Source organism: Haliotis rufescens, unplaced genomic scaffold (genome assembly GCF_023055435.1).
Source record: "Haliotis rufescens isolate VD_foot unplaced genomic scaffold, xgHalRufe1.0.p SCAF_5, whole genome shotgun sequence".
In the NCBI taxonomy this organism is placed as follows: domain Eukaryota; kingdom Metazoa; phylum Mollusca; class Gastropoda; order Lepetellida; family Haliotidae; genus Haliotis; species Haliotis rufescens.
Window position 1 is genome coordinate 26,466,700 of NW_025964223.1, and position 27,650 is coordinate 26,494,349.

The 27,650-nt window shown below is 38.6% G+C and overlaps 1 protein-coding gene across 5 annotated transcripts in view; it reads left to right on the plus strand.

Moving 5' to 3' along the window:
• LOC124110672 (mitogen-activated protein kinase kinase kinase 7-like) overlaps positions 1-27,650 on the plus strand; it is an 84,065-nt gene that overhangs the window by 17,472 nt on the left and 38,943 nt on the right. Inside the window, exons 8-16 of one of the 5 annotated variants that reach the window (XM_046470013.2) lie at positions 1,423-1,495; positions 3,467-3,542; positions 5,173-5,363; positions 6,183-6,375; positions 7,932-8,018; positions 9,213-9,290; positions 11,080-11,331; positions 16,044-16,210; positions 23,571-23,630. In XM_046470013.2, coding sequence (XP_046325969.2) covers positions 1,423-1,495; positions 3,467-3,542; positions 5,173-5,363; positions 6,183-6,375; positions 7,932-8,018; positions 9,213-9,290; positions 11,080-11,331; positions 16,044-16,210; positions 23,571-23,630 — 1,177 coding nt within the window. The remainder of the gene's footprint in view (positions 1-1,422; positions 1,496-3,466; positions 3,543-5,172; positions 5,364-6,182; positions 6,376-7,931; positions 8,019-9,212; positions 9,291-11,079; positions 11,332-16,043; positions 16,211-23,570; positions 23,631-27,650) is intronic. The other 4 variants (XM_046470026.2, XM_046470018.2, XM_046470031.2 and 1 more) reach the window with 4 other exon arrangements.

Genomic DNA, 27,650 nt, shown 5'->3' on the forward strand with positions numbered 1-27,650 from the left:
AGCCTTGTGGTTAACACAGTTACTGCATTGGCTTGTAATGCAAGCCATTTGGGAGTAGCCTTGTGGTTAACAGTTACTGCACTCCTATAAATCAATGTATGTTACATAGCTATTATTACATATACAGGCAACATACTGTTAAGATATCCAGAGGCAGATTTCTGTCGCTCAGTAGATTGGTGAACCTGCATAATACTTTCAAAGAATGTGTTGTTAAGGATATTGTGTGATCTCCCTACTTATACCCTTGGAGTTTCATCTTTGAAACTTTGCCAATTTTTCACAATTGCCAAGGCATTGTTAAACCTCACTCATATCATGTCCTCATTTAAAGGGGAAGTGTACAAAAATTACTGTCTTTCTTTTTCTTAACAAAACGCAATTTTAGAATAAGTTGGTATCTGTGTTTGAAAATATACACTCATTTTTTTCACAGTGAAAGTAGGAAGCTCACAATAGTGTGAAAATGATATGCCGTTATGAGGCCTTCGTTTTTCGAGCTAAACAGGCCTGAGTTATCCCCCTTAGATTATGACGTAATTGGTGCCAATTCAACTGGGTCCCTGTCTATTCTGAACGTAAAAGATATCAAGTACAAGTTTTCGGTAAAAACGACATGGCCTACGACACACTCCGACGCAGTGGTGACTCAGCATAACACTATGCTGGCTGGCATCTGAGACGCTAGAATCACACACCTGTACCTACACCACGTGAAGCGGCTCTAACAAAGCATGATGACGTCATAATGTTTATCAATTGGCACCAATGACGTCATATTGCAAGGGGCATAAGCCATGGTGTTTTTGTTATGGAAATAGAACACTTGGTAAATGTGAAAAATATAAATCGTTTTAATGCAAAACATATGTTAATTAATTGTGATATTTTTATATTTTTGTCTATGACACTTCTAGGTTAACACTTTTATTGTGGAAAAAGTACAAGAAAATTATGTTCATTTCCGTGTGAACTTGCCCTTTAATACATATACTACTGAAAAGGGTTGTGGACCACCTGATTCTGGCAGATTAACTAAAGTTAAATGTAAGATTAGGGTGGTCCTTTACTTTTTTGAGTAGTGTATAAATCTGTATGAATATAACCGCTATTGTATTAACAAGGTATGAGCTGAATGTGCCCCTCTGTTTCCCACACAGTGAGTAAGTGAGTGAGTGAGAGTGAAAGTTAACTCTGCTTTGAAGAGCGTTTCGGTTATGTTACTGGTATGATGCTGACAAACCTAGGAATATAATCAGGAAAAATCAGGATTTAAACACGATCACAGATTTTTGACACGCCTAATTAAATTAAGAGACGCAACTATGCACAGTGATTACCAGCGCCTTAGTGGAATTGGCCACCGTTCCCTCTTTCCCCTAACGATGGTATTGTTGCTTCATCTACACATGTTGAACTCAGGTGCTGGTCCGGGAACCCCACTGAGAGGCCGTCGATGGCGGAGGTGGACCGAGTGATGACTCACCTGTTTCAGGTAAGTGTCTGCTGGATCCAGAACAGATGCTGATGATATGAAAGATGAAGAGAAGGAATATTCAGTATGAGGGGAAGGAATGGGTGTGGTTTAATGGTGTTGTTTCAACCTTGATGTATAGAGAACTAGTTCTGGATTCCGAGGAGCTATGTACCCAGCAGCCCTTGCTTGCCGTGAGAAATCACAAACAGGGGGAATAGATGGGCACAGTACATGAGCTGGGACCCTTGTCACAAAGCGATCTTAGTGCTAAGATGATAGTAACTCCCATTCTTTAACATAAACTTAAGACAGTTGTAGCGCTAAGACAATAGTAACTTCCATAGTTTAATAAAGACGTAAGACAATCAAAGCGGTGAGGTGATAGTAACTCCCATACTATAATAAAGACGTAAGACAGTCATAGTGGTGAGACGATAGTAACTCCCATACTATACTAAAGACGTAAGACAGTCATAGCGGTGAGACGATAGTAACTCCCATACTATAATAAAGACGTAAGACAGTCATAGCGGTGAGACGATAGTAACTCCCATACTATAATAAAGACTTAAGACAGTCGTAGTGCTAAGACAATAGTAACTTCCATAGTTTAATAAAGACGTAAGACAATCAAAGCGGTGAGGTGATAGTAACTCCCATACTATAATAAAGACGTAAGACAGTCATAGTGGTGAGACGATAGTAACTCCCATACTATACTAAAGACGTAAGACAGTCATAGCGGTGAGACAATAGTAACTCCCATACTATAATAAAGACGTAAGACAGTCATAGCGGTTAGATGATAGTAACTCCCATACTATAATAAAGACATAAGACAGTCATAGCGGTGAGACGATAGTAACTCCCATACTATAATAAAGACATAAGACAGTCATAGCGGTGAGACGATAGTAACACCCATACTTTAACATAGACTTAAGACAGTCGTAGTGCTAAGACAATAGTCATGCTCATACTTTAACTTAGACTTAAGACAGTCTTAGCTCAAAGATTGCTTTGTGGAGCGGGTACAAGGCTGGTTTTATGTATCTACCCCAACAGTGTTTATTTTTGCTCAAGTTATCAAAGGTCTTACAACTCTAACCCTTTGTATTAACTTGCTGTTGCAGGGTTATACCATCTATACTGGATGCAAAACATTGCAACCTATACTCAAAACAGCAAATAATTTCTATATGGGATTCAATGGGATGCAGAGATATCTCTATAGGCAATTTAACTATGGCCATGGAAAGTAGCATGCATGTGAAATTTTACTGTCGATGGCCAATTTTTCTTGCTAAATCAAAATGTTTGGTTTCAAACAAGAAAAGTCACACCTGTATTTAGTGTTTGGCTCCACAGGTACTTCATATTCCATTTGTTGCTAGTAGTGGTCACCTTGCAGGGATTAATGTAGGATTCTAAACTAAGTGCCCTTGGCAGGCAATTTGGGAAAAAACATCATAATTTTATTCAAAATTTACATTTTGAAAAGTTCCTATTTTACAAAATTCAGAGGTATTTGAACATTGTAAAATTAAGCATTCCAACCTGTTCCTGTTCATTGGTCCTGTTATCAGTGAAATACAAGTCACCTCTACAAAGCCATAACTTTAGTTCTAACTTCGTTAACATGAAGTGGTAACTTTTAATCCCAATTTGGGTATGTTGAGTGACATTTCCTTGGGGCTGAACATCGGCCTCTGTGTACTGGTAGGTCTAAGTAGTCTAATCCCTGCATGGGACCCCCATTATAATGCCTGGGACCCCCAAAAGCATGAGTCCCCAGAACTCATAGATAGAATGGCCTGCATATATCCCTGCTGTAGTAGTAGGAATTAATTCAAATTTGGTGACACTCATCACGTTTATCACGGACACTAACCATGGTGAGAGTAAATTCATGAAATGATGTATTGTTTCTTAACCATGTTAGCAATTTAACACATTAAAACATTGTTCCCTCGCATATTGTTGTTTTAGTTTTTCCGAGGTGCTGAGGAACCCTTGGTGTATCCGCCAGCCAGTGACTCGGACGAGGAGCTGTACCCTAGCAGTGGTAGGTGCATGAACTGAAGGTGTCACAATACGTCCCCAGGGCCCCATTGATGCATGTCATCGTATCCCAATTGCGTGGATCGATGCTCATGATTTCAATCACTGGACTGTCTGGTCCAGACTCGATTATTAAGAGACCGCCGTCATATAACTGGAATATTGCTGAGTGCGGCGTAAAACAACAAACAAACAAAACAAACAAACAAATATATCTTACTAGCCCAACTTCGTGGCTACAGCCTACATACCATGCGTTAACCTAAATGTATGTTGTGTGTTTTGAGACCATTGTGTTAAACAACAGCAAAGCTGATTGGCTGCTTTGTACAATACTTTTGTCTGTCGTTTGTGGTTCTTAGACTTTCACATACATACTAATAATGCACCTACATGTATGTCAGTCATAATCAGTGAACAGCGAAAACCCAGTTTTCTAGTTCACATGGGTTTCTGATAAAATACAAAATGAAAACAAAATGATGTCTGACTTTGCCCTAACTTAGTTGATCATTTGTATAAATAAGTATGTATTTTTCAAATGGACAGTCAGGCCAGCTTTACGGAAATGTTACTTGCCCAATTTATAAGTCACTTGCATTTGTCTAGAGGGCCAGCAGCTATTTTAACACTGGGTACACATTTGGGTACAAGTATGTACATATCTGATGTGTTTTGTACAAGTAGGCCCCTCTGCTTACATTCTTGTTGTGTGCAGACGGACCGGTCAGATGTCTTAGATAAGGTGTTGCCTAAATACAGAAACAAGAAGTGTTCACGTTGAATGATTACATATTGAATAGGCATATAGAAGTGATATTCATAAGAATGGGAGATTTGTGGATGCAACTGTTGTGTTTTGAGGGGAACATATATATACAAAATCACTACTGTGCCATAACAGCTTGATATCATTTTTTTGACATTTATGTGGATATATATCATTTTTGTTGACATTTATGTGGATATATATCATTTTTGTTGACTTGTATGTGGATATATGAAGTATTGTAAACTGAACTTTCCAGCCAAACACATTTTTCTTGGAGGGCTTTGGACAAAAGACTGAATAATATAAATACATGTACAAGTATCTTTGTGATCGTCACACATGCTCATTTACATCATCATAAGACCTCATTGTTTGTATGCTTTAAATTAGTGGTGTAACAATACTCCGATACAGTATCATATCCCGAAACAAGGGCCACGATACAATACATCGATTTATGACCCTGTATTGCGATACATGTGATACATTTCATTTCAAGTTATATTGGTTTAAAATATGTGAATAATAACAAACTGTTCAACCACCAGCTTATGCAGATTGTCTAGCATTTCATGGTTGGACAAATATAGCATAACATTCACAGTGCCTTCTACCAATTCTTTCCTACAACATCCCATCTTTTATCTCTGAAATTTATTAACAAATGATTCAGGGTTGTGATTCACCTGCAGAATGAAGAATATTAACTTCAGAAATAAAAGTATTGTATAGGGATGAAAATTGTATTGCACCTTTAGTGTCGAGATATGTATTGTGTTGCAATCCACCATATAGTGACGCCTCTAATTTGAATGATTTTGTGTACAACGATTAGAGACATTAGAATGATATTTTGTTGCAGCTCCTATGACACCACCAATCACGTTCTCCAACACACCTCCCAGCACGGTACACTCCCATTCAGTGTCGCCCCCTACCAGCGAGTCCAGAGCTGTCACCAATAGTGATACTGTCAAGTATGGTGCTGACCGGCCGGACCACGTGCCTCTCTTCCTGCCCAGCATGGCCAGACATGCCCCCATCGTTGTGGAGGTACTACAACCATATTGACTTCATTTTTACCGTTTTCCGACTGATAATCTACAGTATATTTAGGTTATTGGGTATTGGCCAACCCCGGCATGATCCTTGGAACCACTGCCAAAATGATATGCCTATGAAAAAGGTTGACCCCACAATAAACCGTATACACTATATGTTTGGATTGATATTTTGTGCAAGTTTTGTATAAATGTTTTATATATACAGGCAATAGATAGTAAAAATATTCATTTGCAAATTTCTGTTGCTAAACTACTGTGGACTGGTGTAGCTAGAAAATACTTTCAAAGAATGCTGGTATAGGATATTGTCCGACAGAATGTTTACTTTAGAACTTGGCCATTATCTTATAATATACTGTAGTCATGGTAGTTGAAATGCACTGTGTGACAAATCACACAGTGACAATCATCAATGAATTGATCAGATATATCCTTGTATGTGCTCGGATCTGATACAACAGTGTCATAGCAGTCTATAGCCCTGCTGCTCTTCTGTGTAATAACTGCACACAATCATTGCAGGATAGTAATAATCGGAGTATTCAGTGAATTGTATACTTAGCCTGCATGACAGGAGAAAGGCACCCCCAATCTCCCCTCCTGCCTTCCACTGTCTTCCCAGTCCACTTAAAGCAAGAGGAAGTTCAAGTTCTGGAGTGTATCTGTGGAAGCTGTTTTCACTCTGTGTTATTGATATTGCACACTATAGTAGCAGGCTTTGTATATTATATATGATATGTGTAATGCTCCTTTAATTTTTGCTTTAAACATCCTTCACTCACAGCTTGTTCACGTAAACCAATTTCAGGAGGAGAGACACAGAGGCCAGCAGAGTGCACCTCCATCCCTTGCTGCCAGTCGAGAAAGTCTCCATGACCCCCGAGGGTCAAGGTCAGGGACACCTGTTGACCATTACAAACGATATTCAGCTGATCTGAGCAAACTGGATGAATACGACATCTCATCTCAACAGCGGAACCAGGCCAGCAACCCACAGAGAGGTGGCTAAAGAATTTTATACTATTTTCAACTATATTTTTTCTGACCTGTTTCAACCACTTATTTGAAAAATGAATCAAATATGTTTTCTCAAACCTTTTTATTTCACAAGAAGTTTCTTAATTTTGACTTTAAATGGTCTTTGGGTTAGTTTTCCCGGTTCCTAGCCTCGTACAAGACTGTTGTAGGACAGAAATGTTTAGGATATCAATAAAAATAGTTGAGAAGAGAAACAAATGTTATAATATTCGGATGTAGCCTTATGATGTTAGGCCTGTAATCATGGCAGTGGAAGCCACAAACGTGTTAAGTTAGCCTTGCTGAAAGCTAGATGTCTATATATGCTGCAACAAGCTTTCCAACTGTTATTTAATACTTCTGCATTCTTGTGAAGGAGGTAATATGAAACCCTTCACAATATCATCTCTTTTCACCTCAGTATTTCAAACGTTTTTCAGTTGATTACTTGTGTCTGCTTGTTTGTTTACGTGTTTTATTTGGACACAAATTACTTATGTTGTAGACCACAATAATCCTCAAGATAACCACACCTGCATGACTAATTTGTGGTCACATCACAGAGCCCCAGGGAAAGTGTAGAGTACTAATATAGCACTTGAAATGTGAAAGTCTGGGAATATATATGGTCTTGTTCACAATTGTAACCTTGAAGGTTAAGACCAAGTAGGTGGTGTTCACAGGCAGCCCCTTTCCCTTGTGATGTCATGGACTCAGGTGGAACAGTTGGGGCTGATGCTGCAATAAGTGGCTCTTGTAAAAGATATTATCTCATGTATGGATAAGGAAAGATATATATAGATGTATCCAAGCATTTCGTATTTATAATGATAGCCTTGCATTTTTGTGTAAACACTTGGGCAACCAGTTTGAAAATCAACAATTGGTGACATTTGGAAAAAGAAATTATCACATTCATGAAATACTAAACATCCCAAAAAGGGTTTGGGATATAGAATAGAAAGTGTCTGAATATGCAAGTTGTATGTGAATGACATTGTTTAAAAGGAGCCTAATAAATACCCCAACTTTTCACGACAACTACAAGCTTAGGCTATGATGAACCTGGACCTGACACTAGTAACACATGTTCCTTGGTTGAGAAAGTCAGTCAGTCAGTGTTATGGGTTGACGACAGAGTATCAAGAAATGTCTGGCTGCTTATACACATGTGTACACATTATGATGTCTGTATTCGCACTAAGTAATGCTTGCTGCTCTCAAGGTATGTGCCAGAGCATGGAGGTGCTGGAAACATCAAACTACACTAGTTACAGTATGTTGTAGAAATCACTACTGTGCTAAAATGTTGATGTGTGGTTCATGAACATTTTACTATTAGAGTTCTTTTATGCCTTGAAAACACTTAATCAGCTAAATACATTCATTCTTAATGGAATTCAAATCTAGACGTTGCAGAGTTTCCAATACATACTTGCATCTGGCACTTACTTCCCTCTCGCTGTGTGATGTGTGCGAGTGTGTAGCATGTGTTGTTGTTGACATCATCGTTTAATTCCCATGCATCTCGTACTACCAGTGCTAGGTCACCGACGATCGGGGTCACATGGCACCCCTGCCAACTTCGCCACAGCTGGCATCACCTTTAATCAGACAAACCAAGCAGGTGAGGATACTGAAGCATTGATTGTCATGGTAGCAGGCTTGTCCAACAACATCTACGCTAGGAGATGATAGCACTCAAACCCCCTCATACTGCAACACAGTGTTATTTATGCCCCTGTCCTGTGCCTTGTCAGACTACCTGCTCAGATCCCTTGAGAGTTCACAGCCCAAGCTGTTGGTTAGACCCCTCAAGCTTTGCGTCACCAGTCTTCTGGGAGTCTGGTTACGAGGTGAACTTTTTCCATCAGCGGATATTAGGTTGACCTTGAAACCTTTATTGAGATAAATCACAGAGATGTTTCAGGACTGATTGTGCCATCAGTCACAACAAGGGCCTGGTGTATTTGTCCTACCTCAGTAGCCTAATAAACAAGTTGCTCGAGTAATTTTGACGAAACAACTTTAGGAGGTGAAAGGTTTCTCCAGTCCCATTAAATTTGATACAACAGATGTAAGATAATGGGGAACCTTTGACGGGTTGAACATTTGATTTTCCTTTTATGTACCTGTGTAAGGAAACACTGTTATGCTCTTATTTGGCATGCCACTTCTGTCAGTATACAGGCACTAACTATTCCTACTAATACAGTCAGTAGAACACTGCCTACAAAGTAGTTCCTCAGTCCCTGTCAACCCACAGTCCTGACAGTGTTTTCAGTGCACAGTCTTGTTATTACCCTAAGTATCTGTGTCCCTTTTGTTTATGCATGTGTTTGGCATGACGTTGCTGATATGTTATGATTGTGTTGGTCCTAGCGTACTGTATTTACTGTAGACTCAAACCATCCAGTCATACAATTACAGAGATTCAAGCTGAACTTATATTAGTTTTGGGATCGTAATTTCCTCTCAAACTTCAGACACTTGTACTCATTTCAGAATGTGAAGGTTTAATTTTCGAAACTTTAGTGAAATTGTTAAAAATGAATGAAAAGTCTTTAGATAAGCCATAGCCTAAATTACAGCAGGTAAATATTAAAACAAACAAGAGGATAATGCTGTATATATTCGTATGCTTTGTCACGTAAGTTTCAAAAGAATCCAGATTGCAATGGTTAAAACATACACGCAAAATATTTTAACAGTTTGTGAAATTAGGAGGTAAGCATTTGAACATGTTGAAGTAAGATTGTAGGAGAACTGTGATTTAATGTGTGTGATTTCCTCCTCTCTCTCCATGCTGCTGGGACTATAGCACTGGGAAGGTTTGGCTCATTTGATGCTCTCCTTCCTCCAGCTCGGCCACCAAAACCTAGTTTCTTGCTCTCTCAAGGTATCAGTTGGTGCTGGCAATTTTTTATACTTCACTTTTGTCTCCTTTTTCATCACATTTTTTTTCAATGGATATATTAACATAAAGTTTAAATTGTAAACCATCTTGTTCAGTGATGATTATGACACACCTAGATTATGTAGTGCCGTGAAGGGGGGGTGGGGAGAGTACAGGTGATAGTTTCTATATGTCAAGTTATCATTGCAGGGGTGCAGGGGTAGCCTCACTGTTAAAGTCACACCTAAAACTTGGTGTCTCTCTGCAATGGTGCTGGAATATTTCTAAAAAGCATCATAAAATATTCTCACCACAAATTAATTATGGGAAAGAAAGAGATTTGAATTTTCCACAGGGAAAATATATAGAATACGAAAAGTATGTGTTTACGGTCATCATTTTTGCATATTATGAAACAATTCATCACATAGTGTGAATGCTTGGTGGGGTATCATGCTTTGGACATACAGGACACTTTCAGCTGCATGCAATGTGGGCACGTCTTGCACTTCTCACTCCTCAGTCTGTACCAAGGAGAAATTGACTTCTTGTTTTATCATTGGTGAATATTATTACGATATGTATCCATAATCATTTTCAAATCATATATTTTCAGTTTTGTTTATCATTCACTTGCGTTGCACACTTTTCCCTCCAGTTATGTACCTCAGCCAATCAGGTCCTCCAACATGGAGCTTGATGGACGTTCATGCTTAATCCTGTTCATTATATTGGTAATTGTTACTTGAATAACTTGAAAGTGTTTCGAACATAATGTCATAAATGGAATCCAATCGGTAAATATATTTTATGTAACTTTCAAATATCAGAGCTTACACTAAAGTTACTTGGGATGGAATATTCATCTCTTGTGAGATCCTGCACTGAAACAGTTTTTAATAGTTCCTAATGTATAAGCAGTAAGTGTGGGTCTGTTAGATGTTAGGATGTTAGGACAGAATGTGAAAAGGAGCTGCTGGTTACAGAAGCTTAATGCTTGTGCTGTTATGGTGTATGAAGTAGACATAAAAGTGTTAATCTCTCATACACTCTTGCTGAAGTGGTGGCATGAATGGCTTCTAAGGGGTCACAATTTGCTGTGCAGAGTTGCGTCCCTTGGGCACTCAAGAAGCCAATTTGGGTTCGAATCCCGATTCGCCACGATTTTTTCTAGGTTTGTCAGCACCATACCTATGCTCATGGGTTTCACCAAAGTGGTAAATTTCTGAGACCTGCATCACTTCAGGCTTTCCTCTCACATTAAGCTGACATGCCATGATATAACTGGAATACTGTTCAAAGTGGCGTTAAATCCAACTCACACACTCTTGTTGAAGCCTCAGTAAACACCTTTCCATAAGCATAAAATCATGAGACAGATTGTCAGTTTGTGAAACTTTGCTCCAAGTCAAAATAATTCAGTGATGCAACTGATAAATTATAATATTTCCAATGAAGCTGCAAGATTATAACATACTAAAGCTATTTATTTGCATGGCCCAAAGTGCAGAGTTTTATGTTGTATTGTGGTTGTCACAGGAGTGGCAGCTGTCATCACATGATTGGCATTTTCTGAACATAATTTCTCATTGTCTGTCTTCATCGGTCTACTGCATGCTAGGCTGTATAACAACTTCACATGACAAATTTTTGCCTGCATGGATTGTAATAGTTATAGATCCTTGTGTCAGTTGACACCTTTCCCTTCCACGCTTACAAGTAACATTTCAAGTCCCTTCTCAACACTGAACATGATCCTTGATTATAATGAAACCCCCCACCTTCCACCCAGGCCGAGGACACCGAAGAATAGGATCGGACGAGTACACACACATCACGGGGACATCCAGTGCATCCTCCACTCCCCGCACAGCCAGCCCCGCCCGTATGCCGGCCACAGGGGTGACCCACTGCAGCACCTACCCCGGCCAACTGAACCAGGTGGGGCAGAGCATGTCCCCACCCACACGCTCCATCTCACACCAGCCCCCGCAGAGCTCGTCATGGACGGCGTCAGAAACACCAGGGCAGATGCCTACATCAGGTACTGGAACTTTATCATGGTCATGTTTTGGTGACGGAGAGTCACAATGTTCTCCATTTTATGTGTCCTTGTCCCTCCGAGGGGTAGCTCTCTCATGTAGACTGACTCTTCCTTGATGATTGGTTGGTATTTAGAAGATGGGTCAATAATCAGAATTCACTTATTCATTTATAACAAAAGCTGATTGGTTGTCAGTGTAACATGCAGACTATGTTCTGGAGGGGATCCAGTGGCCCAGTGGTCTAAGCTGCTCCTGAGCTGCTGGGATCAAGTGGTTGAGGGTTTGAATCTCACATTTCTGCCTCACTTGCACCACACTTGGGTCACCAAAGTAGCAGACTTCTATGATCTGTGCCACTTTGGGCGTTCCTTCTACATTAAGCTACATCAATGCAGTGATGAACTTTCTCACTCTTTAATGTCTGAAGCCAGTGATCTTCCTGCTGTATGGCAACTAGGATCTGTGCCCACAGGCACTGGTTTATCTGCACCAGACCATTGTACCTTCCGGCCTTATAGTATAGTACTGTTACACCTCGTCTTAAATCATTAGTCAATAATGACACTTATGACTGTAGTCATAACCTGGTATCTTTTCTAAATCCTCAGTCACAACTAAGTCCTCACTGGCATTCCCAGCACAACATTAAACACATGTACAGGACATCACAATCAAGAAGAACATATCTACATACAATAACTAAGGATACATGATCATACATTCTACCCTTTGTCAGATGGAACAAACTGTCTGTTTACAAAGGGACATAACTCTTGTAGCCCTTATTGCATACCACTAATAATATAGTAAACTTATAACAGTACTTTAAGTTGTAGTACTTTTCACTGTAATATTCCCACACTGAAATAGGCCAGTAAAATAATCAGGCAGAGTTCACTGTTTGAGATAGTCATAGGACATTGTGTTCTTCCTGTGTTGCCAGTACCTTCACTTGTCCATTGAGCACGAGAATACCTTTCTTCTGGAACGTGATCAGACTTACTACAAGTACAATGTTTGTTCATTTGGGATTAATTGACAAAGTTATTTATGATAGCAAATGAGCTTGTAAAGCAGTAAAAAGACTACAGAAATTTGATGATGTTCTGACATTTTCTTGTTCTTGACAAATACTGAGGTAAGTTCATTTTTAACTTTAACATTGTTGCATCTTAAGTGCATGTTTGGGTACCTGACCACTCGCTACACCAACGTAGTTAAGGGACAAGCAGTCCCTCCTCATTTAAAGGAAAAAGGCATAATGATTTCACCTATACAGTATTTAGGTGTGAGTGAAGGGCAAAATTGAAAAACTTTGAAACTAAAAACATTTGGAAAACCTTTTGGACAGGTGTAAGTCAGCATATGACCCCCAACACTTTCCTGAGGCTGGTTGGAATCAGTAAAAGTCCTAGTCTGTTGGAGTTAATCCAGATATAGCAATATTTATCTCCTACTACTGCTAACTTCCTTTCCTTCAGATGTCTTGACATGTTTCATGTGTTATGACACACTGAGCAACAGCCTTGTCTGTCTCGACCTAGTGAAACGTCACAAAACATTGTGCTCTAAGATCATATAAACCGAGAATAGATAATTTGCATTGTGTATGGAATGCAAAATTGTGTTGCTTTGAATCATATAAAACTAATCCATTTGAAAAAGATGCCTGTTGCACATGACATGTCTTTTCTGGAAATAAATATTATACAATCCTAGTTCTCACTGTCCGGGGCTGACTTCCTTCACTCAAAGTTGTGTTGAAGAATGAAACACCCTTCAATGCTGAGTGTAAGGCTTCAGAGTATGTGCAACAATATGACATTATTTAGTCCTCAGAGACCCAAGAATGAATATTTAATAATCCATTCACTCACTTTCCACCCTCATCAGGTCCTGGAATACTCTAGGATTCCTATATAGAATTGTTTTTCTTAAACTTATACGTAACTGTATTTCGAAAACTTAATGTTCGTCTAAACATCATTAGAGAAGTGAATTGTGCCATTTGTTGAATATTTTACGAGATACAAGGCACTCGTATTAAAACAACTATTCTCATATTACAGTAGGAGTTATTATCCCCTGCCATGAACTGGGGCAGAGGATATAGGAACGGAGTACATATGTCTGTCTGTCCATCTGTCCTTCCATCCATCTCTCATTTCACTTCTCAAAGTGGACAAATTTTCTCAAAAACTATTTAAGTCATAGACATGAAATTTTACACTCTGATCTTACAGAGTTATGGCCCTTGGTCCATGTTATTTTACTTGGTGCATAGTGTGCGCAATGGGGACAAGTGTCCTCAGAAACTACTGAAGTTGCATAAATGAGAGTTTGCATGCTTATGTGAGAGATATTTGTCAAGACTGAGTTCTAAAATTGGTCACGTAAATTATGTTTTTACAGAGTTATGGTAATTTTACTTATCATGACTGAGTAAAGGAGCCTTTTGTGTGTATTACTTTCACATTGAATCATTTTTCTGATGACATAAAGCGGCCCAAGTTTTCTCTTCTTAAGGCTTTATGCGGCGGTCGGGTAGCCTTGTGGTTGAAGCATTCGCCCGTCACGCCGAAGACCCGGGTTCGATTCCCAACATTGGTACAATGTGTGAAGCCCATTTCTGGTGTTCCCCGCAGTGATATTGCTTGAATATTGCTAAAAGTAGCATAAAATCAAACTCACTCACTCACTCACTCACACTTCAGCCTATATAGGACTCTTATATATAGTCACTGTTTATATTCTCTACTATATGAACAAACATAATTCTAATGTGCCCCGTGGCAGGGAATAGTGATAAGATAGTATTTTCTTGTTTGTCTGGTACAACTTTCATTCCACAAATTTCTCGTGCATTTTTTTTATACTTTTTATCAGCGAACATGTCTGTGAAAATCCATCGTCAGATTACAGACAGTTATAGGAAAGGTCCTTCTCATGTTAGTACTTACTGCGATAAGTCAGACTTCTGAACACAACGGTGGTTCTGCTGCAAGTTGGTATGTTATGTGTGTAAGCTTTGATTGGGAGCTCATTGAGGAAGCTTCGGGGCATGCTCAACATTGAGAAGCATGGTAAAAGTTGCAAGAAGCTTCGAAGATGTTGAATTTTCTGAAAGCTTGGCATATACATGACAAAGTTTGGAATGATTCTGTTTACATCATATGAGTTACTGTATTCACCGTAATAAGCACCCTGGGCTCAGAAAATGGAAATGGGGAGTGCTTATCAAAACAATACATGAAATAAAGTTTGTTTCAGAAATCGATCGGTAGTGAACAAGATGGGCTTCCATGGTTTAAACGTCACCAAAACTAAACTAAAATGTTTTTAGATAATAATATTGCACGGCAATTATATACATACCCCTTCTGCCCTGCTGTTTTCTGTAAAAAATATTTAATATACACAGGAAAATTCAGACTATCATGTAAATTTTCAGGTTTAGTTCTGGGCAATTGCTTACAGATTGGTCTAGAAGTTGGTCATGGGGAGCTTATTGGAGCAGAGTGTTTAATACAGTGAATACGGTAGCTGATACTGGAATGGCTGTGACTTAAGTGACATATACACGGAGCTGTTCGGGACCATTAATGTGAATTGACTGAGGACTATGACACTGATGTGATGGCTGCTGTCCACTGTCTTGTCCTGGGCAATCATTACACAGTGGCGTGGGAGGGGGTATGTCTGTTGAGAGAACTTGTTTGGTTATGACATTAACCTTCTGTGCATAACTCTTTCTCTCTGAGCTGCAGCCATGAAAGTTGAACTCTGTCAGTGATTGCTAATTGCTTCTGTGTTTGTGTACTTCCAGTCACATTTTATGTATGTTTGAATGTGGAAACTTGAGTCTGTAACATATTTTGTCATACTGTTTTACTGATAAAAATATTCAGCTAGAGTTGAGTCTCTGCAGAAATCCTTGTGTCTGTGTATTTGTGACACCTAACATAAACACTTATGTTTATTTTTATTATGTATTTCCAGTATCACCTGATGTCAACATGATGTACTTCTATATTTAAAAATATATGTCATTGCTTTATTTCCTGTGGTATCTGATGAAAAAAATGTTACACAAATGTGATTTTATTTTGTATACTCACTTAATGTCAACACAATGTACTAACATGCATTTTTATGCTGTGTTTCCAGTGTCACCTGATTTCAACATGATGTACTAACAACAAAATAAAAAGTTATTTTTTAAAGGAATTTCCAATATCACCTGATGTCAGCACAATGTACTAATATTGTTCTCGTACGTCAACATGATTTACAGACATGTATTTTTATGCCATGATTCCAGTGGCTGCTGACGTCAACATGATGTACTAACATATATTTTCATTGCTGTGGTTCCAGTGTCACCTGACGTCAACATGATGTACTAAGGTGTATTTTCATTGCTGTGTTTCCAGTATCACCTTACGTCAACAAGATGTACTAAAGTGTATTTTCATTGCTTGTTTCCAGTATTACCTGACGTCAACACGATGTACTAATGTGTATTTTCATTGCTGTGTTTCCAGTATCACCTGACGTCAACAAGAAGTACTTATGTGTATTTTCATCGCTGTGTTTCCAGTATCACCTGACGTCAACACGATGTACTAATGTGTATTTTCATTGCTGTGTTTCCAGTATCACCTGACGTCAACACGATGTACTAATGTGTATTTCATTGCTGTGTTTCCAGTGGCTCCTGATGTAAACATCCCTGCCTCTGCTATGAACATGGTCTATCTATCTCTGGACCACCAGTTACAGGTGAGATCAGACACCACTGGCAATCCATCAGTGGAGCGTTGGTTGAATACAACCCCCTCCGGCTTTGACCCAGACAAAATACCAGAGTTATGCCGGGTACTACTTCAATTTGATGTCTCCATGCATGTGCATGCACACCTTGCATGTGGGCTTCTGTCCTGGGTCAGTTTGGTTGGGTTTTTTGAATGCACAAGTAAAATATTCAATTCAATAACTAATTAACTGGCAGAAAATTGCCTACTCACTTGAACAATCTGCTCCTCATTTAAAGCGTCCTTTTGAAAAGTGAAATATCTTTTGATAGCTTTCTTTATGTTGTCATAATTTGGGTGAGGAAAAACATGGGAGTCACTATCCCTGGATTCCTGTTGTACCTTGACATCCACTGAACATGGCTGAACATCACAGATTATGTTATGAAGAAAAGAAAATAGAAAAATAATAATTCTGCAGACAAAAAGAATGAAATCATATGCAAACTGGTGGTTGAGTTGGTTTGGGCAGAAACAACACATTTAAATTTTGTTTTGACAAGTTAAACGCGTTGTGTTTTAGCTAACGTTGTTCTGCCAACTTTTGTAGGAAGCCAAACATTTCTGATTTTCTGGAGTTCTTGACAAAATAGTTTTGGTTATTGAGGAATATTTTCTCCATGCATGTTATTTTTGCCTTACTTTTTACTCTATGATTTATTTGATTGTAGTGATTATGGGGAAGGGATTTTGCAAAGCCTTGTTTCAAATTATTAGATTTCTTGTTCCATTTTTAACACATGTAGAAGTGAGAGTATGTTTGGTACATAAACGCATGGTACATCTATCATCTACCACATATGCATACAACTCTCCATGTTTGTTTGCCACACATTGTTTCTTTTATTAGAAAGAACTTTTTTATCATTAGATCTCATTCCTTCCATGTACTTGGTCTTCCAGGTTCATTAACCATGTCAACAGTAGCATTGTTGCCATCTCTGTCTCATCATCACTATGGCACTGCTTGCTTGTAATAAAGTCGTATTGCATGAGTAGTCAAGATGTATGATAATGAGCAACTGTTTCAAAAGTGTAGTATAAATTGTTGGATCTTAAACTCAAACTGATCTATTTCGAACTTGAGTAGTCAGACAACAAATTCCTCATGAAAATAAGATTCCGTATTCGACGTAATAAGTGCCCAGGGTGCTCTCAAAATCATAAATAAGGGGACTCTCATTAGATTATTATTTTGCTGAAAAAAGAAAAGAAAATGTTTTCATACGACAGATATTTTTTCCAGAATTTATTTGCCCACATTTAAGGGTGCATATACCACATGAGTGTGTATTATACACGAATAAATAAGTCTTTTGCACATTGATCAATCGGAAGGGGTGCTAATTGGGATTGTTCAATAGCCAATATATTAGCAAATATCGCTGTGGGCGCTTATTAGAGTGGGGCGCTTATTGCGTCAAATACGGTACACAAATTTCATCTTTATGTAAGTATTGTACAATTATTGTAAACATTAAGGGGTAATAAAGTTCTGATTGTTAATTTCTCAGAACCTTGATAGGGAGTATATTTTGACTGGGATTTGCTAATGTAGCTAAATATGGTGACTGAAGCTTCATCATAAAGCATAGCATCCTTCCATCCATGACAAGAAGGAAATGGAAATTATTTGAACAAATTTTGAATTTTCTGTGGTGTTGGTGTACTGGACCACGTCTCCCTGCTAGCAAGGCTACATGGGAAGTTTGTCCGCCCCAGTCCTTCATCGGTTGTAGACTAACATGGCAGCTGGAAGGGAATGTTACAAGCTCATACATCTGCATGTTATGCACAGTGTGATTGCCATTCATATGTTGTACAGTCAACTCATGTTATCTCAGACTATGACAACAGTTCCACCTTTCATGACCCCGCTCCCTGTGATCTCGATCACACTGTACAACAAACTCTCAGATTATCAGTCTACCCTTATTATATAGTTTTAAAAGGATTCTAATCAGGATAATGGTATTAATTGAGAAATAGACCATGAGTTGACTGTACAGATCTATTCTGTGTATATTATTAATATGACCTGGTGACCATTAAGGGGATTATAGTAAACACTAAGCAGGAAGTTATCTAGGATTCCAATCTTAGTGCCCTAATTGGTGAAACAATCAGGATATTCTTCAAAATTAGATTTTTATTTTCTGTTTTTAATTTCGTAAATTCTGAGGTATGGGGACATTTCTTATTCAAATTGGTAATTTTTGCTGACATTTGCTGCAGACTTGGGGTCAAATATCTGCCTCTTTGCTTGTCCAGATAAATCCCTGTTAAGGCATATGCAAGGAAGGCACATTGTGACTCCCCTATATCTGAGCAGCTCTCCAAACAACAAACATTTATCCTAAGTACGTAAAACATTAAAAGTGAAGCATTATTTGAACTGTGCTTGACTTGTCAATTTTCTTAAATGGTCACCAGGGCAGATCTTCATGTTCTGAAAATGTCAATATTGATTATTATGAGATGATATATTCATGCTGCTAGTATTATTGATACAGGCTAAGGTGTAACATCATGAAAGGTTGAAGTACTAATGTATATAATTTCAGATGTGGTGATGGATAAAAAGAAGGGAATGGGATCTTTACGTGTGTAAAGTGTGTAGTCATTACTAAGAAAATATACTGTAGATTGTTATTTAGACCATCTAGTAAAGTAAGCTGATGCCATTAACAAGATATGCCAGTCATAATAACACTTGCTATCATAGACCTATCTTCTTGATTTTCTAGGGAACACAGATAATTGAAGATCATTATTGCAGTTTGTCTTAATGTTGCCTCTTGCCTTTCAGATGAGCTCACATAGATGAGCTTGATAGAGCGATAGATAGTACCAGCATCCTTTCATGACCGACTGTCACATGTAGATGCAGGGCTTGATTTAGCAATATGAAACATATAAAACATTTTATTGAAAAATGCATATTAATATTTATGTCAAAAAGTCTCAAATTTGTGTCTTACTTGTCCACACAACATCAATCTTTGAACACATTCATTACCTCTAAGCTTCATATACCATACTACATCAGTAATGCCTGTGTAATTTTTGTCATACTTTTGGGGGCTTGACGTCATCAAACTGTGGGCACTTCAAGATTATTTGTATATGTTTTAACTTTGATAAATTTATGGGACAAGTGCAACCTGGTTTTGCATGTAATAAGATGAATGTGATTGGTGGTACTGACAGAGAAAATGGCGGTGAATCTGCACTTATCAATTCAGATTCTGATGTTGAAAACAAAATTGCAGATAAATCAGATCATGGTAAAAAAGTATAAAAACCCAAAATGTCTCCATTATTTTCTAGAAATTGGTTAGATTAGTATTTAGTTTTAATATGATTATTTTTTACATTGTTTCCATAAGATTAAACCTCCATTTTCATGTTCGGTGTTATGATGTTTGACTTTTATTTTATTGTATACCCCATTGGAAGGGTTACATGGCCCACCCATAACACATTCTAGATGAAAAACTGACTTAAGGTATTGGTACAAACACAAGTTTGAGTACAAATAATACTTAAGGTTCTTTCGCCTTGACCCATAGATCCATTTGTCACTGTCCACCATGTGTAGTTGTAGTTGTTACTGTCGCATCAAGTCATTTACATGGAACATGCATTTTCCCTTTCCTTTCCTATTTAAATGCAAAAGCGATTTTCATTTTGGTTCTTTTCTTAAATATATTTTATCTCTTTGTTGTTGTTGTGATTGGTAGATTTTCCTGTTTGAAGTTCCTTCTAGACACACTGTGGCTGTGTTATTTCCAGACACTATGTCTGTGTAAGTACCAGACACTATGGCTGTGTTAGTACCAGACGCTATGGCTGTGTTATTTCCAGACACTATGTCTGTGTTAGTACCAGACACTATGGCTGTGTTATTTCCAGACACTATGGCTGTGTTATTTCCAGACACTGTGGCTGTGTTATTTCCAGACACTATGTCTGTGTTAGTACCAGACACTATGTCTGTGTTAGTACCAGACACTGTGGCTGTGTTATTTCCAGACACTATGGCTGTGTTATTTCCAGACACTATTGCTGTGTTATTTCCAGACACTGTGGCTGTGTTATTTCCAGACACTGTGGCTGTGTTATTTCCAGACACTATGGCTGTGTTATTTCCAGACACTATGGCTGTGTAATTTCCAGACACTGTGGCTGTGTTATTTCCAGACACTATGGCTGTGTTATTTCCAGACACTATGGCTGTGTTATTTCCAGACACTGTGGCTGTGTTATTTCCAGACACTATGTCTGTGTTAGTACCAGACACTATGTCTGTGTTAGTACCAGACACTGTGTCTGTGTTATTTCCAGACACTATGGCTGTGTTATTTCCAGACACTATGGCTGTGTTATTTCCAGACACTGTGGCTGTGTTATTTCCAGACACTATGTCTGTGTTAGTACCAGACACTGTGGCTGTGTTATTTCCAGACACACTGTGGCTGTGTTATTTCCAGACACACAGTGGCTGTGTTACTTCCAGATACACTGTGGCTTTATTTTTCTAGACACACTGTGGCTGTGTTATTTCTCGACACACTGTGGCTTTGTTATATCCAGACACACTATGGTCCAGACACACTGTGGCTGTGTTATTTCCAGACACTGTGGCTGTGTTATTTCCAGACACACTATGGCTGTGTTATTTCCAGACACACTGTGGCTGTGTTATTTCCAGACACTGTGGCTGTGTTATTTCCAGACACTATGGCTGTGTTATTTCCAGACACAATGTGGCTGTGTTATTTCCAGACACACTGTGGCTGTGTTTTTTCCAGACACACAATGGCTGTGTTATTTCCAGACACTTTGGCTCTGTGATTTCCAGACACACTGTGGCTGTGTTATTTCTAGATGCCTTTTGCCTGTGTTATTTCCAGACACATTATGGCTGGTTATTTCCAGATATTATGGCTGTGTTATTTCGAGACTCTATGGCTGTGGTATTTCGAGACACTATGGCTGTGGTATTTCCAGACACAATGGCTGTGTTATTTTCAGACACTGTGGCTGTGTTAGTACCAGACACTGTGGCTGTGTTATTTCCAGACACTATGGCTGTGTTATTTCCAGACACTGTGGCTGTGTTAGTACCAGACACTGTGGCTGTGTTATTTCCAGACACTGTGGCTGTGGTATTTCCAGACACTGTGGCTGTGTTAGTACCAGACACTGTGGCTGTGTTATTTCCAGACACTATGGCTGTGGTATTTCCAGACACAATGGCTGTGTTGTTTTCAGACACTGTGGCTGTGTTAGTACCAGACACTGTGGCTGTGTTATTTCCAGACACTGTGGCTGTGTTAGTACCAGACACTGTGGCTGTGTTAGTACCAGACTCTGTGGCTGTGTTAGTACCAGACACAATGGCTGTGTTAGTATCAGACACACTTTGGCTGTGTAATTTCCAGACACTATGGCTGTGTAATTTCCAGACACTATGGCTGTGTTATTTCCAGACACTATGGCTGTGTAATTTCCAGACACTATGGCTGTGTTATTTCCAGACACTATGGCTGTGTTATTTCCAGACACTATGGCTGTGTAATTTCCAGACACTATGGCTGTGTAATTTCCAGACACTATGGCTGTGTTATTTCCAGACACTGTGGCTGTGTTATTTCCAGACACTATGGCTGTGTAATTTCCAGACACTATGGCTGTGTTATTTCCAGACACTATGGCTGTGTTAGGTATTACCTGTGTTATGTCAATGTAATTATGATCAGTACTTGAGCAGTTTGAGCTGTTCATTGATGGCACATGATCAATGATTATATCCTAATTGATTCCCACCATTTGGTTTCTTTAAAGTATGATATTGATGTAATGTTTTCAAAATGTATTTTACATATCTAAGCTATTTGTTCATGTATGTCATGGGAAGACTTGAGGAAAAAACAATTTGCTGATCAACAAAGTCATGTTTTAAGAAACCAATCCTTCCACAAACCCTACTGATCAACAGGTAAATATTAAGAAATCAATCCTTACACAAACCCTACTGATCAACAGGTAAATATTAAGACATCAATCCTTACACAAACCCTACTGATCAACAGGTAAATATTAAGAAATCAATCCTTACACAAACCCTACTGATCAACAGGTAAATATTAAGACATCAATCCTTACACAAACCCTACTGATCAACAGGTAAATATTAAGAAATCAATCCTTACACAAACCCTACTGATCAACAGGTAAATATTAAGAAATCAATCCTTACACAAACCCTACTGATCAACAGGTAAATATTAAGACATCAATCCTTACACAAACCCTACTGATCAACAGGTAAATATTAAGAAATCAATCCTTACACAAACCCTACTGATCAACAGGTAAATATTAAGACATCAAATCCTCTTTAGATGTCACCAGGACCTTTTGTTACATGAATGTTGATATAATAGTTTCAAATGTAAGACGTCCTGTGTTGATTAATGTGTGCCGTGCATCCAAATGAAAGTTTAGTAACTGGCCTACAGACCATGGACGACAGCCCCTGGGGTCCAGACTGAACAAACAGCAGCTTCATGTCTATCCAGACCTGCAATACACACACCATACTTCATTTCTGGAAATTTCTGTTCAAGCCTTTTTGTCATACAACAGCTACATACACTCTTTCTTTGTCAGTGCTTATTCTGTCCCAGATTTGGACAGTTTATTTCATACTACCGTATTCTACGTAATAAGCGCCCAGGGCGGTTTCAAAATTAGAAATAAGGGGCTCTTATTCGAATATAATTTGGTGAGTTGAAAGATTGTAAATTTCGTAGTTTATTCTTACAGCCTGAAATGATACAACACGATAGATATATTTTTCCAGAATTTAATTGCCCGTAATTAAGGGTGCATATAACACACGAGTGTATTATACACGAATAAAGAAGTCTTGTGTACATTGATCAATGGGATGGGGTGCTAATTGGGATTGTTCACCAGCCTATATATTAGCCATTATCATCGTGGGCGTTTATTACGTCAAATATGGTACATGTAGATGTGAGCTTCACCTCAATATCAGACAAACGGAATATTTCCTTTTGAGAGTGATGAAATGCTTTAGTCAGACGAAGGTACTGTCAGTCTCATTACAATCAGATAATTTACCCCGTAGTTGGTTTAAGCATGAAGAGATTCAAGGTTTGTATGGCATAGGAACTATTAATGTGGGGGCACAAACTTGGTATATGTGGGAACAGCAGGTTTGTATCACAAAGGTAATGTAAGCATTGGAGAATACAAGATTTGTATTAGCGACTGGTAATTTATTATTGGGTGATATTGGTTTTAGGATTGTATCGTATGTTGCTGTCGAGGAACTACATGAATGTACCTCACTGTACCTCACTATGTATATGACTGTGTTGTGTTTGCAGCCTCTGGCCCCATGTGTTGCTAACTCTGACTCTATGGCCATGTATGAACAACACTGCAAGGTAGGACACTGATGCTTTTCTCTCATTGTACACTACCTTCCTCCATGTACCATTATGCTTCTTAGTCAGTGTCATGATTCACTCCATAGAATGTCCAGCCACTGACACTCTGCTGAGGAAGTAGCATGTTCCCAACTGAGTGCATATATATCTTCGTGTTATAGGTTTTCGAGCCCCTAAGAAGTATTTTTGATTACATGTCCAATAACAATACCCATACATTAAAATTAGGTCTTACCTTTGAGAACATTTATCACTGTTAGCACTTGGATAGTCAAATGACCATGTCTTGATTTTATTGCGATAATGCCTCGTCGAGTGCGACGAGTCGATCAGGCACCATCTTGTTACCATCACCTGATTTTCAGCCCCTCCATGACAGTCAAGTTGAACATAGATGCACAACATGATCACATGACATTACACACAGGACGTTTACAAACAGCAGCTGATACATCATCGGTGCATACGATTGTTCAGAAGCAAAATTATCATCAGATCAAGTTTGATTGAAATGTGCATTTGTGAAAAAGTATGTTTTGAGGTATGTTTTCATTACTGAATATCTTACCTCATGTAGCTTAATATATAACATGACTTCAGGGGCAAGTGGCAAACACTTTGATGTGTTCAGTGGGCTCTGAACTGTCTCCTTTGATTACAGCATTAACTGCGTGGTTACGTATTCTTTAGGGGCTTGAAAATAGGTGAAGCTCGTAAACATATCACATGGGCATATATACTACTAAAACAAGTTAATGCCTACCAGATTCTGTCATATTACTATAGTTAATCGGTCATGGCAGTAGTATGAAAGAATCGGATGGACCTTAATTTATTTTGAGTAGCATATAGTGAATCCTTGTATCAGCTTTCATCACAGGGATGAGGAGAGCTTGGAGACCCCTAACTATCCATCAGGAGCAGCAATACAAGGCCTAGAATGTAAAGACCAAATATATCTTCCATGGGAACTGATTTTAAAGAATGTATGAATATGACCTGAATATATAGGGGAATGTGTTTACCCTCACAGTGGCAGCAAATAGACAAGGATGAAAACATTTATGAGTCCTTTTGAATACCAGGTTTGAAAACTGGCAATGAATTGATGGGAATGTTATTCCCTGATTCTTTTACCTCAGGCGTTCATTTGTTGGCTGGTTATCTAGCTGTCAAATGGTTAGGAAGCATGGATGATATATGGAGGAGTGGAGTGAATACATCATCACAAATGATAAGGGTGTTGATTGTTGGAGCTTTATCACTCCATCAGTTGTATTTGTATGTACGTCATTGTGTTCACAGCAATTAGGCACGGGTGGCCCTATTGACGAAGGTGGTGCAGATGGCTGTGCAGGGTTGGTCCCCACGTCATGCCAGACATCTATGATTTGGGGTTTAATTCCATGATTCACCCTGCTAATGTTTTTATGTTTGTCAGAGCCAAAAAGATGCTTGTTGGTATCACCAAAATGGTAAAAGTCTAAGACCTGCATCACTTCAGGCTTTCCTCCCACATCAAGCTGAAACACTGTGATATGACTGAAATATTGTTTAGAGCAGCAGCAGCAATATTGTTTGGCTTGGGATTTAATGGATCATCAGTCATTATCATATTAGGAATGACAAGTTTATGAACATATTTTATTGTTGTTGGTTTTGTCATATTTTCCTTTTTCAGTGCCTTTGTAACCCACTTCGCCTAGGGATTGTTTGAGATTGTAAACCCTGACATTTGGGAGCATACCTTGGCCTCCTTGGTATGCTTCCCTCCTGTCAGGGTTTTTGAAGCGACTCATCACATAGATAATAAGAAAACATCAAGAGACCTTACAGTGAAACAATACAGGGTGTCGTGGTATAAAAGCTATTCAATCAAAGCGTGCGAGAGAAAAAACACGTTCAAGATGGACCAACTTGATTCATGACATGTAAAATTGAACAACTTTTCATCTTCTGCCCTGAGGTTGCAGTTTCGATTCCCATCATCCATAATGAAACCTCCATTTCTTATCTTCTATTTTAGAACATCGGACGTTTGAAACACAAATTTTTAAGTATAGAAGTTATATTAACTCCTCATAGGAGAGTTTACAATGATTGTAACCCTTGTAGGAGGGTTTACATTCAATCATTGTAAGCCCTCAAAGGAGGGTTTACAATTATTGTAAACCAGACTGCAACGGATTACAATGCGCTGTATGGGAGAATTCAACCATTTCAAAAATCCCTCAAGGAGTTGCACAAACATGTGTGTTTATGAACATTCATAAGCAATTGGTCTTCAACCATGTATGGTCGGTGTGGTAGCCTTGTGGTTAAACCGTTTGCTTGTCATGCCAAAGATCCGGGTTCAGTTCCTCACATGAGTCCAACATGTGAAGCCCATTTTCTGGTGTACTCTGCCATGATATTGCTGGAATATTGGTAAAAGTGACATAAAAGCATACTCACTCATTTCAACCATATAAAGAGCCATCACTATTTTAATTTTTTAAAATTCTGTTCAGCAAATACACACATTGGCTAAAAGCAACAGACATTAAATGTAGTAGACAGGCATGGAATTCCTGTCAAAGTTCTTCATGGTCACAAGTACTCTAGTTAGACTATAGTCTTCCCTTGAGATGTCGTAATGATACATACCAACCTGTGTGACATGAACTGTAAACTGATTGGATGATGTGCTCATGGTGTGGACCCCTTGCAATATTTTACTGTAGCTTGAAACACATTCACACCATTTGATAATGCTGAACATAGTAAGACAGAGTTGTCTCCCTTTCACTGCTTCGGACACTGTCCTGTGCCAGTGTTAGTTTATGAGGTAACAAACTATCACACCTATAATGAAATGGATGTGGTGTCAAGCTTTGTTTGAAGACTCATCAACAAAGCTGTTGTTAGCGTAATGTGAAGCAAACAGCTGTTGATAGTGATTCCTCATTTAAAGCCTCAGTTCACAACTGCCCCAGTCAACAGGACTGGTTGGCGCACACAAGGCCACATGCTTTCAATCATGATTGTCACATGGGAAGTGATTTGACACACATTCTGAAGAGGTAGTCATGAATAGGCATAAAGAAGTTGCAGCAATATCTTGAATTATGTTTTGTGTGCTCTTTTTGAGGAAAGTAGGGTAATGTTGAATTAATGAACAATGGGATGTTTTAAACATAAAGGTGTAGAGAATTTCTTTGTACTGTCATGCCATGGCAACTACGTCTGTTGTCAAAGTTCTCTGTGTTGTGTGAGATGTTTTGTAATAATTTAATTCATTTCTCATAATTATGCCAATGGCAAAAATACATGTTCATATTAATTGGTCATCTTTCTTCTTGTCAGAACTTGGTATTTGTTGTGATTTGTTTTGTAAACAATATATCAGGGTGTTCAGTATGCTTCAATGTCATGTCAGTATCAAGGTGTTCAGTATGCTTCAATGTTTTGTCAGTATCAAGGTGTTCATTATGCTTCAATGTCATGTCAGTATCAAGGTGGTCTGTATGCTTCAATGTCATGTCAGTATCAAGGTGATCAGTATGATTTAATGTTATGTCAGTATTATGGTGTTCAGTATGCTTCAATGCCAGGTCAGTAGCAAGGTGTTCTGTATGCTTCAATGTCAGGTCAGTATCAAGGTGGTCTGTATGCTTCAATGTCATGTCAGTATCAAGGTGTTCATTATGCTTCAATGTCATGTCAGTATCAAGGTGTTCAGAATGATTTAATGTTATGTCAGTATTATGGTGTTCAGTATGCTTCAATGTCAGTTCAGTATCAAGGTGTTCAGTATGATTAAATGTTATGACAGTATCAAGGTGTTCAGTATGCTTCAATGTCAGGTCAGTATCAAGGTGTTCAGTATGCTTCAATGTCAGTTCAGTATCAAGGTGTTCAGTATGATTTAATGTTATGTCAGTATCAAGGTGTTCAGTATTCTTCAATGTCATGTCAGTATCAAGGTGTTCAGTCTGCTTCAGTGCCAGGTCAGTATCAAGGTGTTCAGTATGCTTC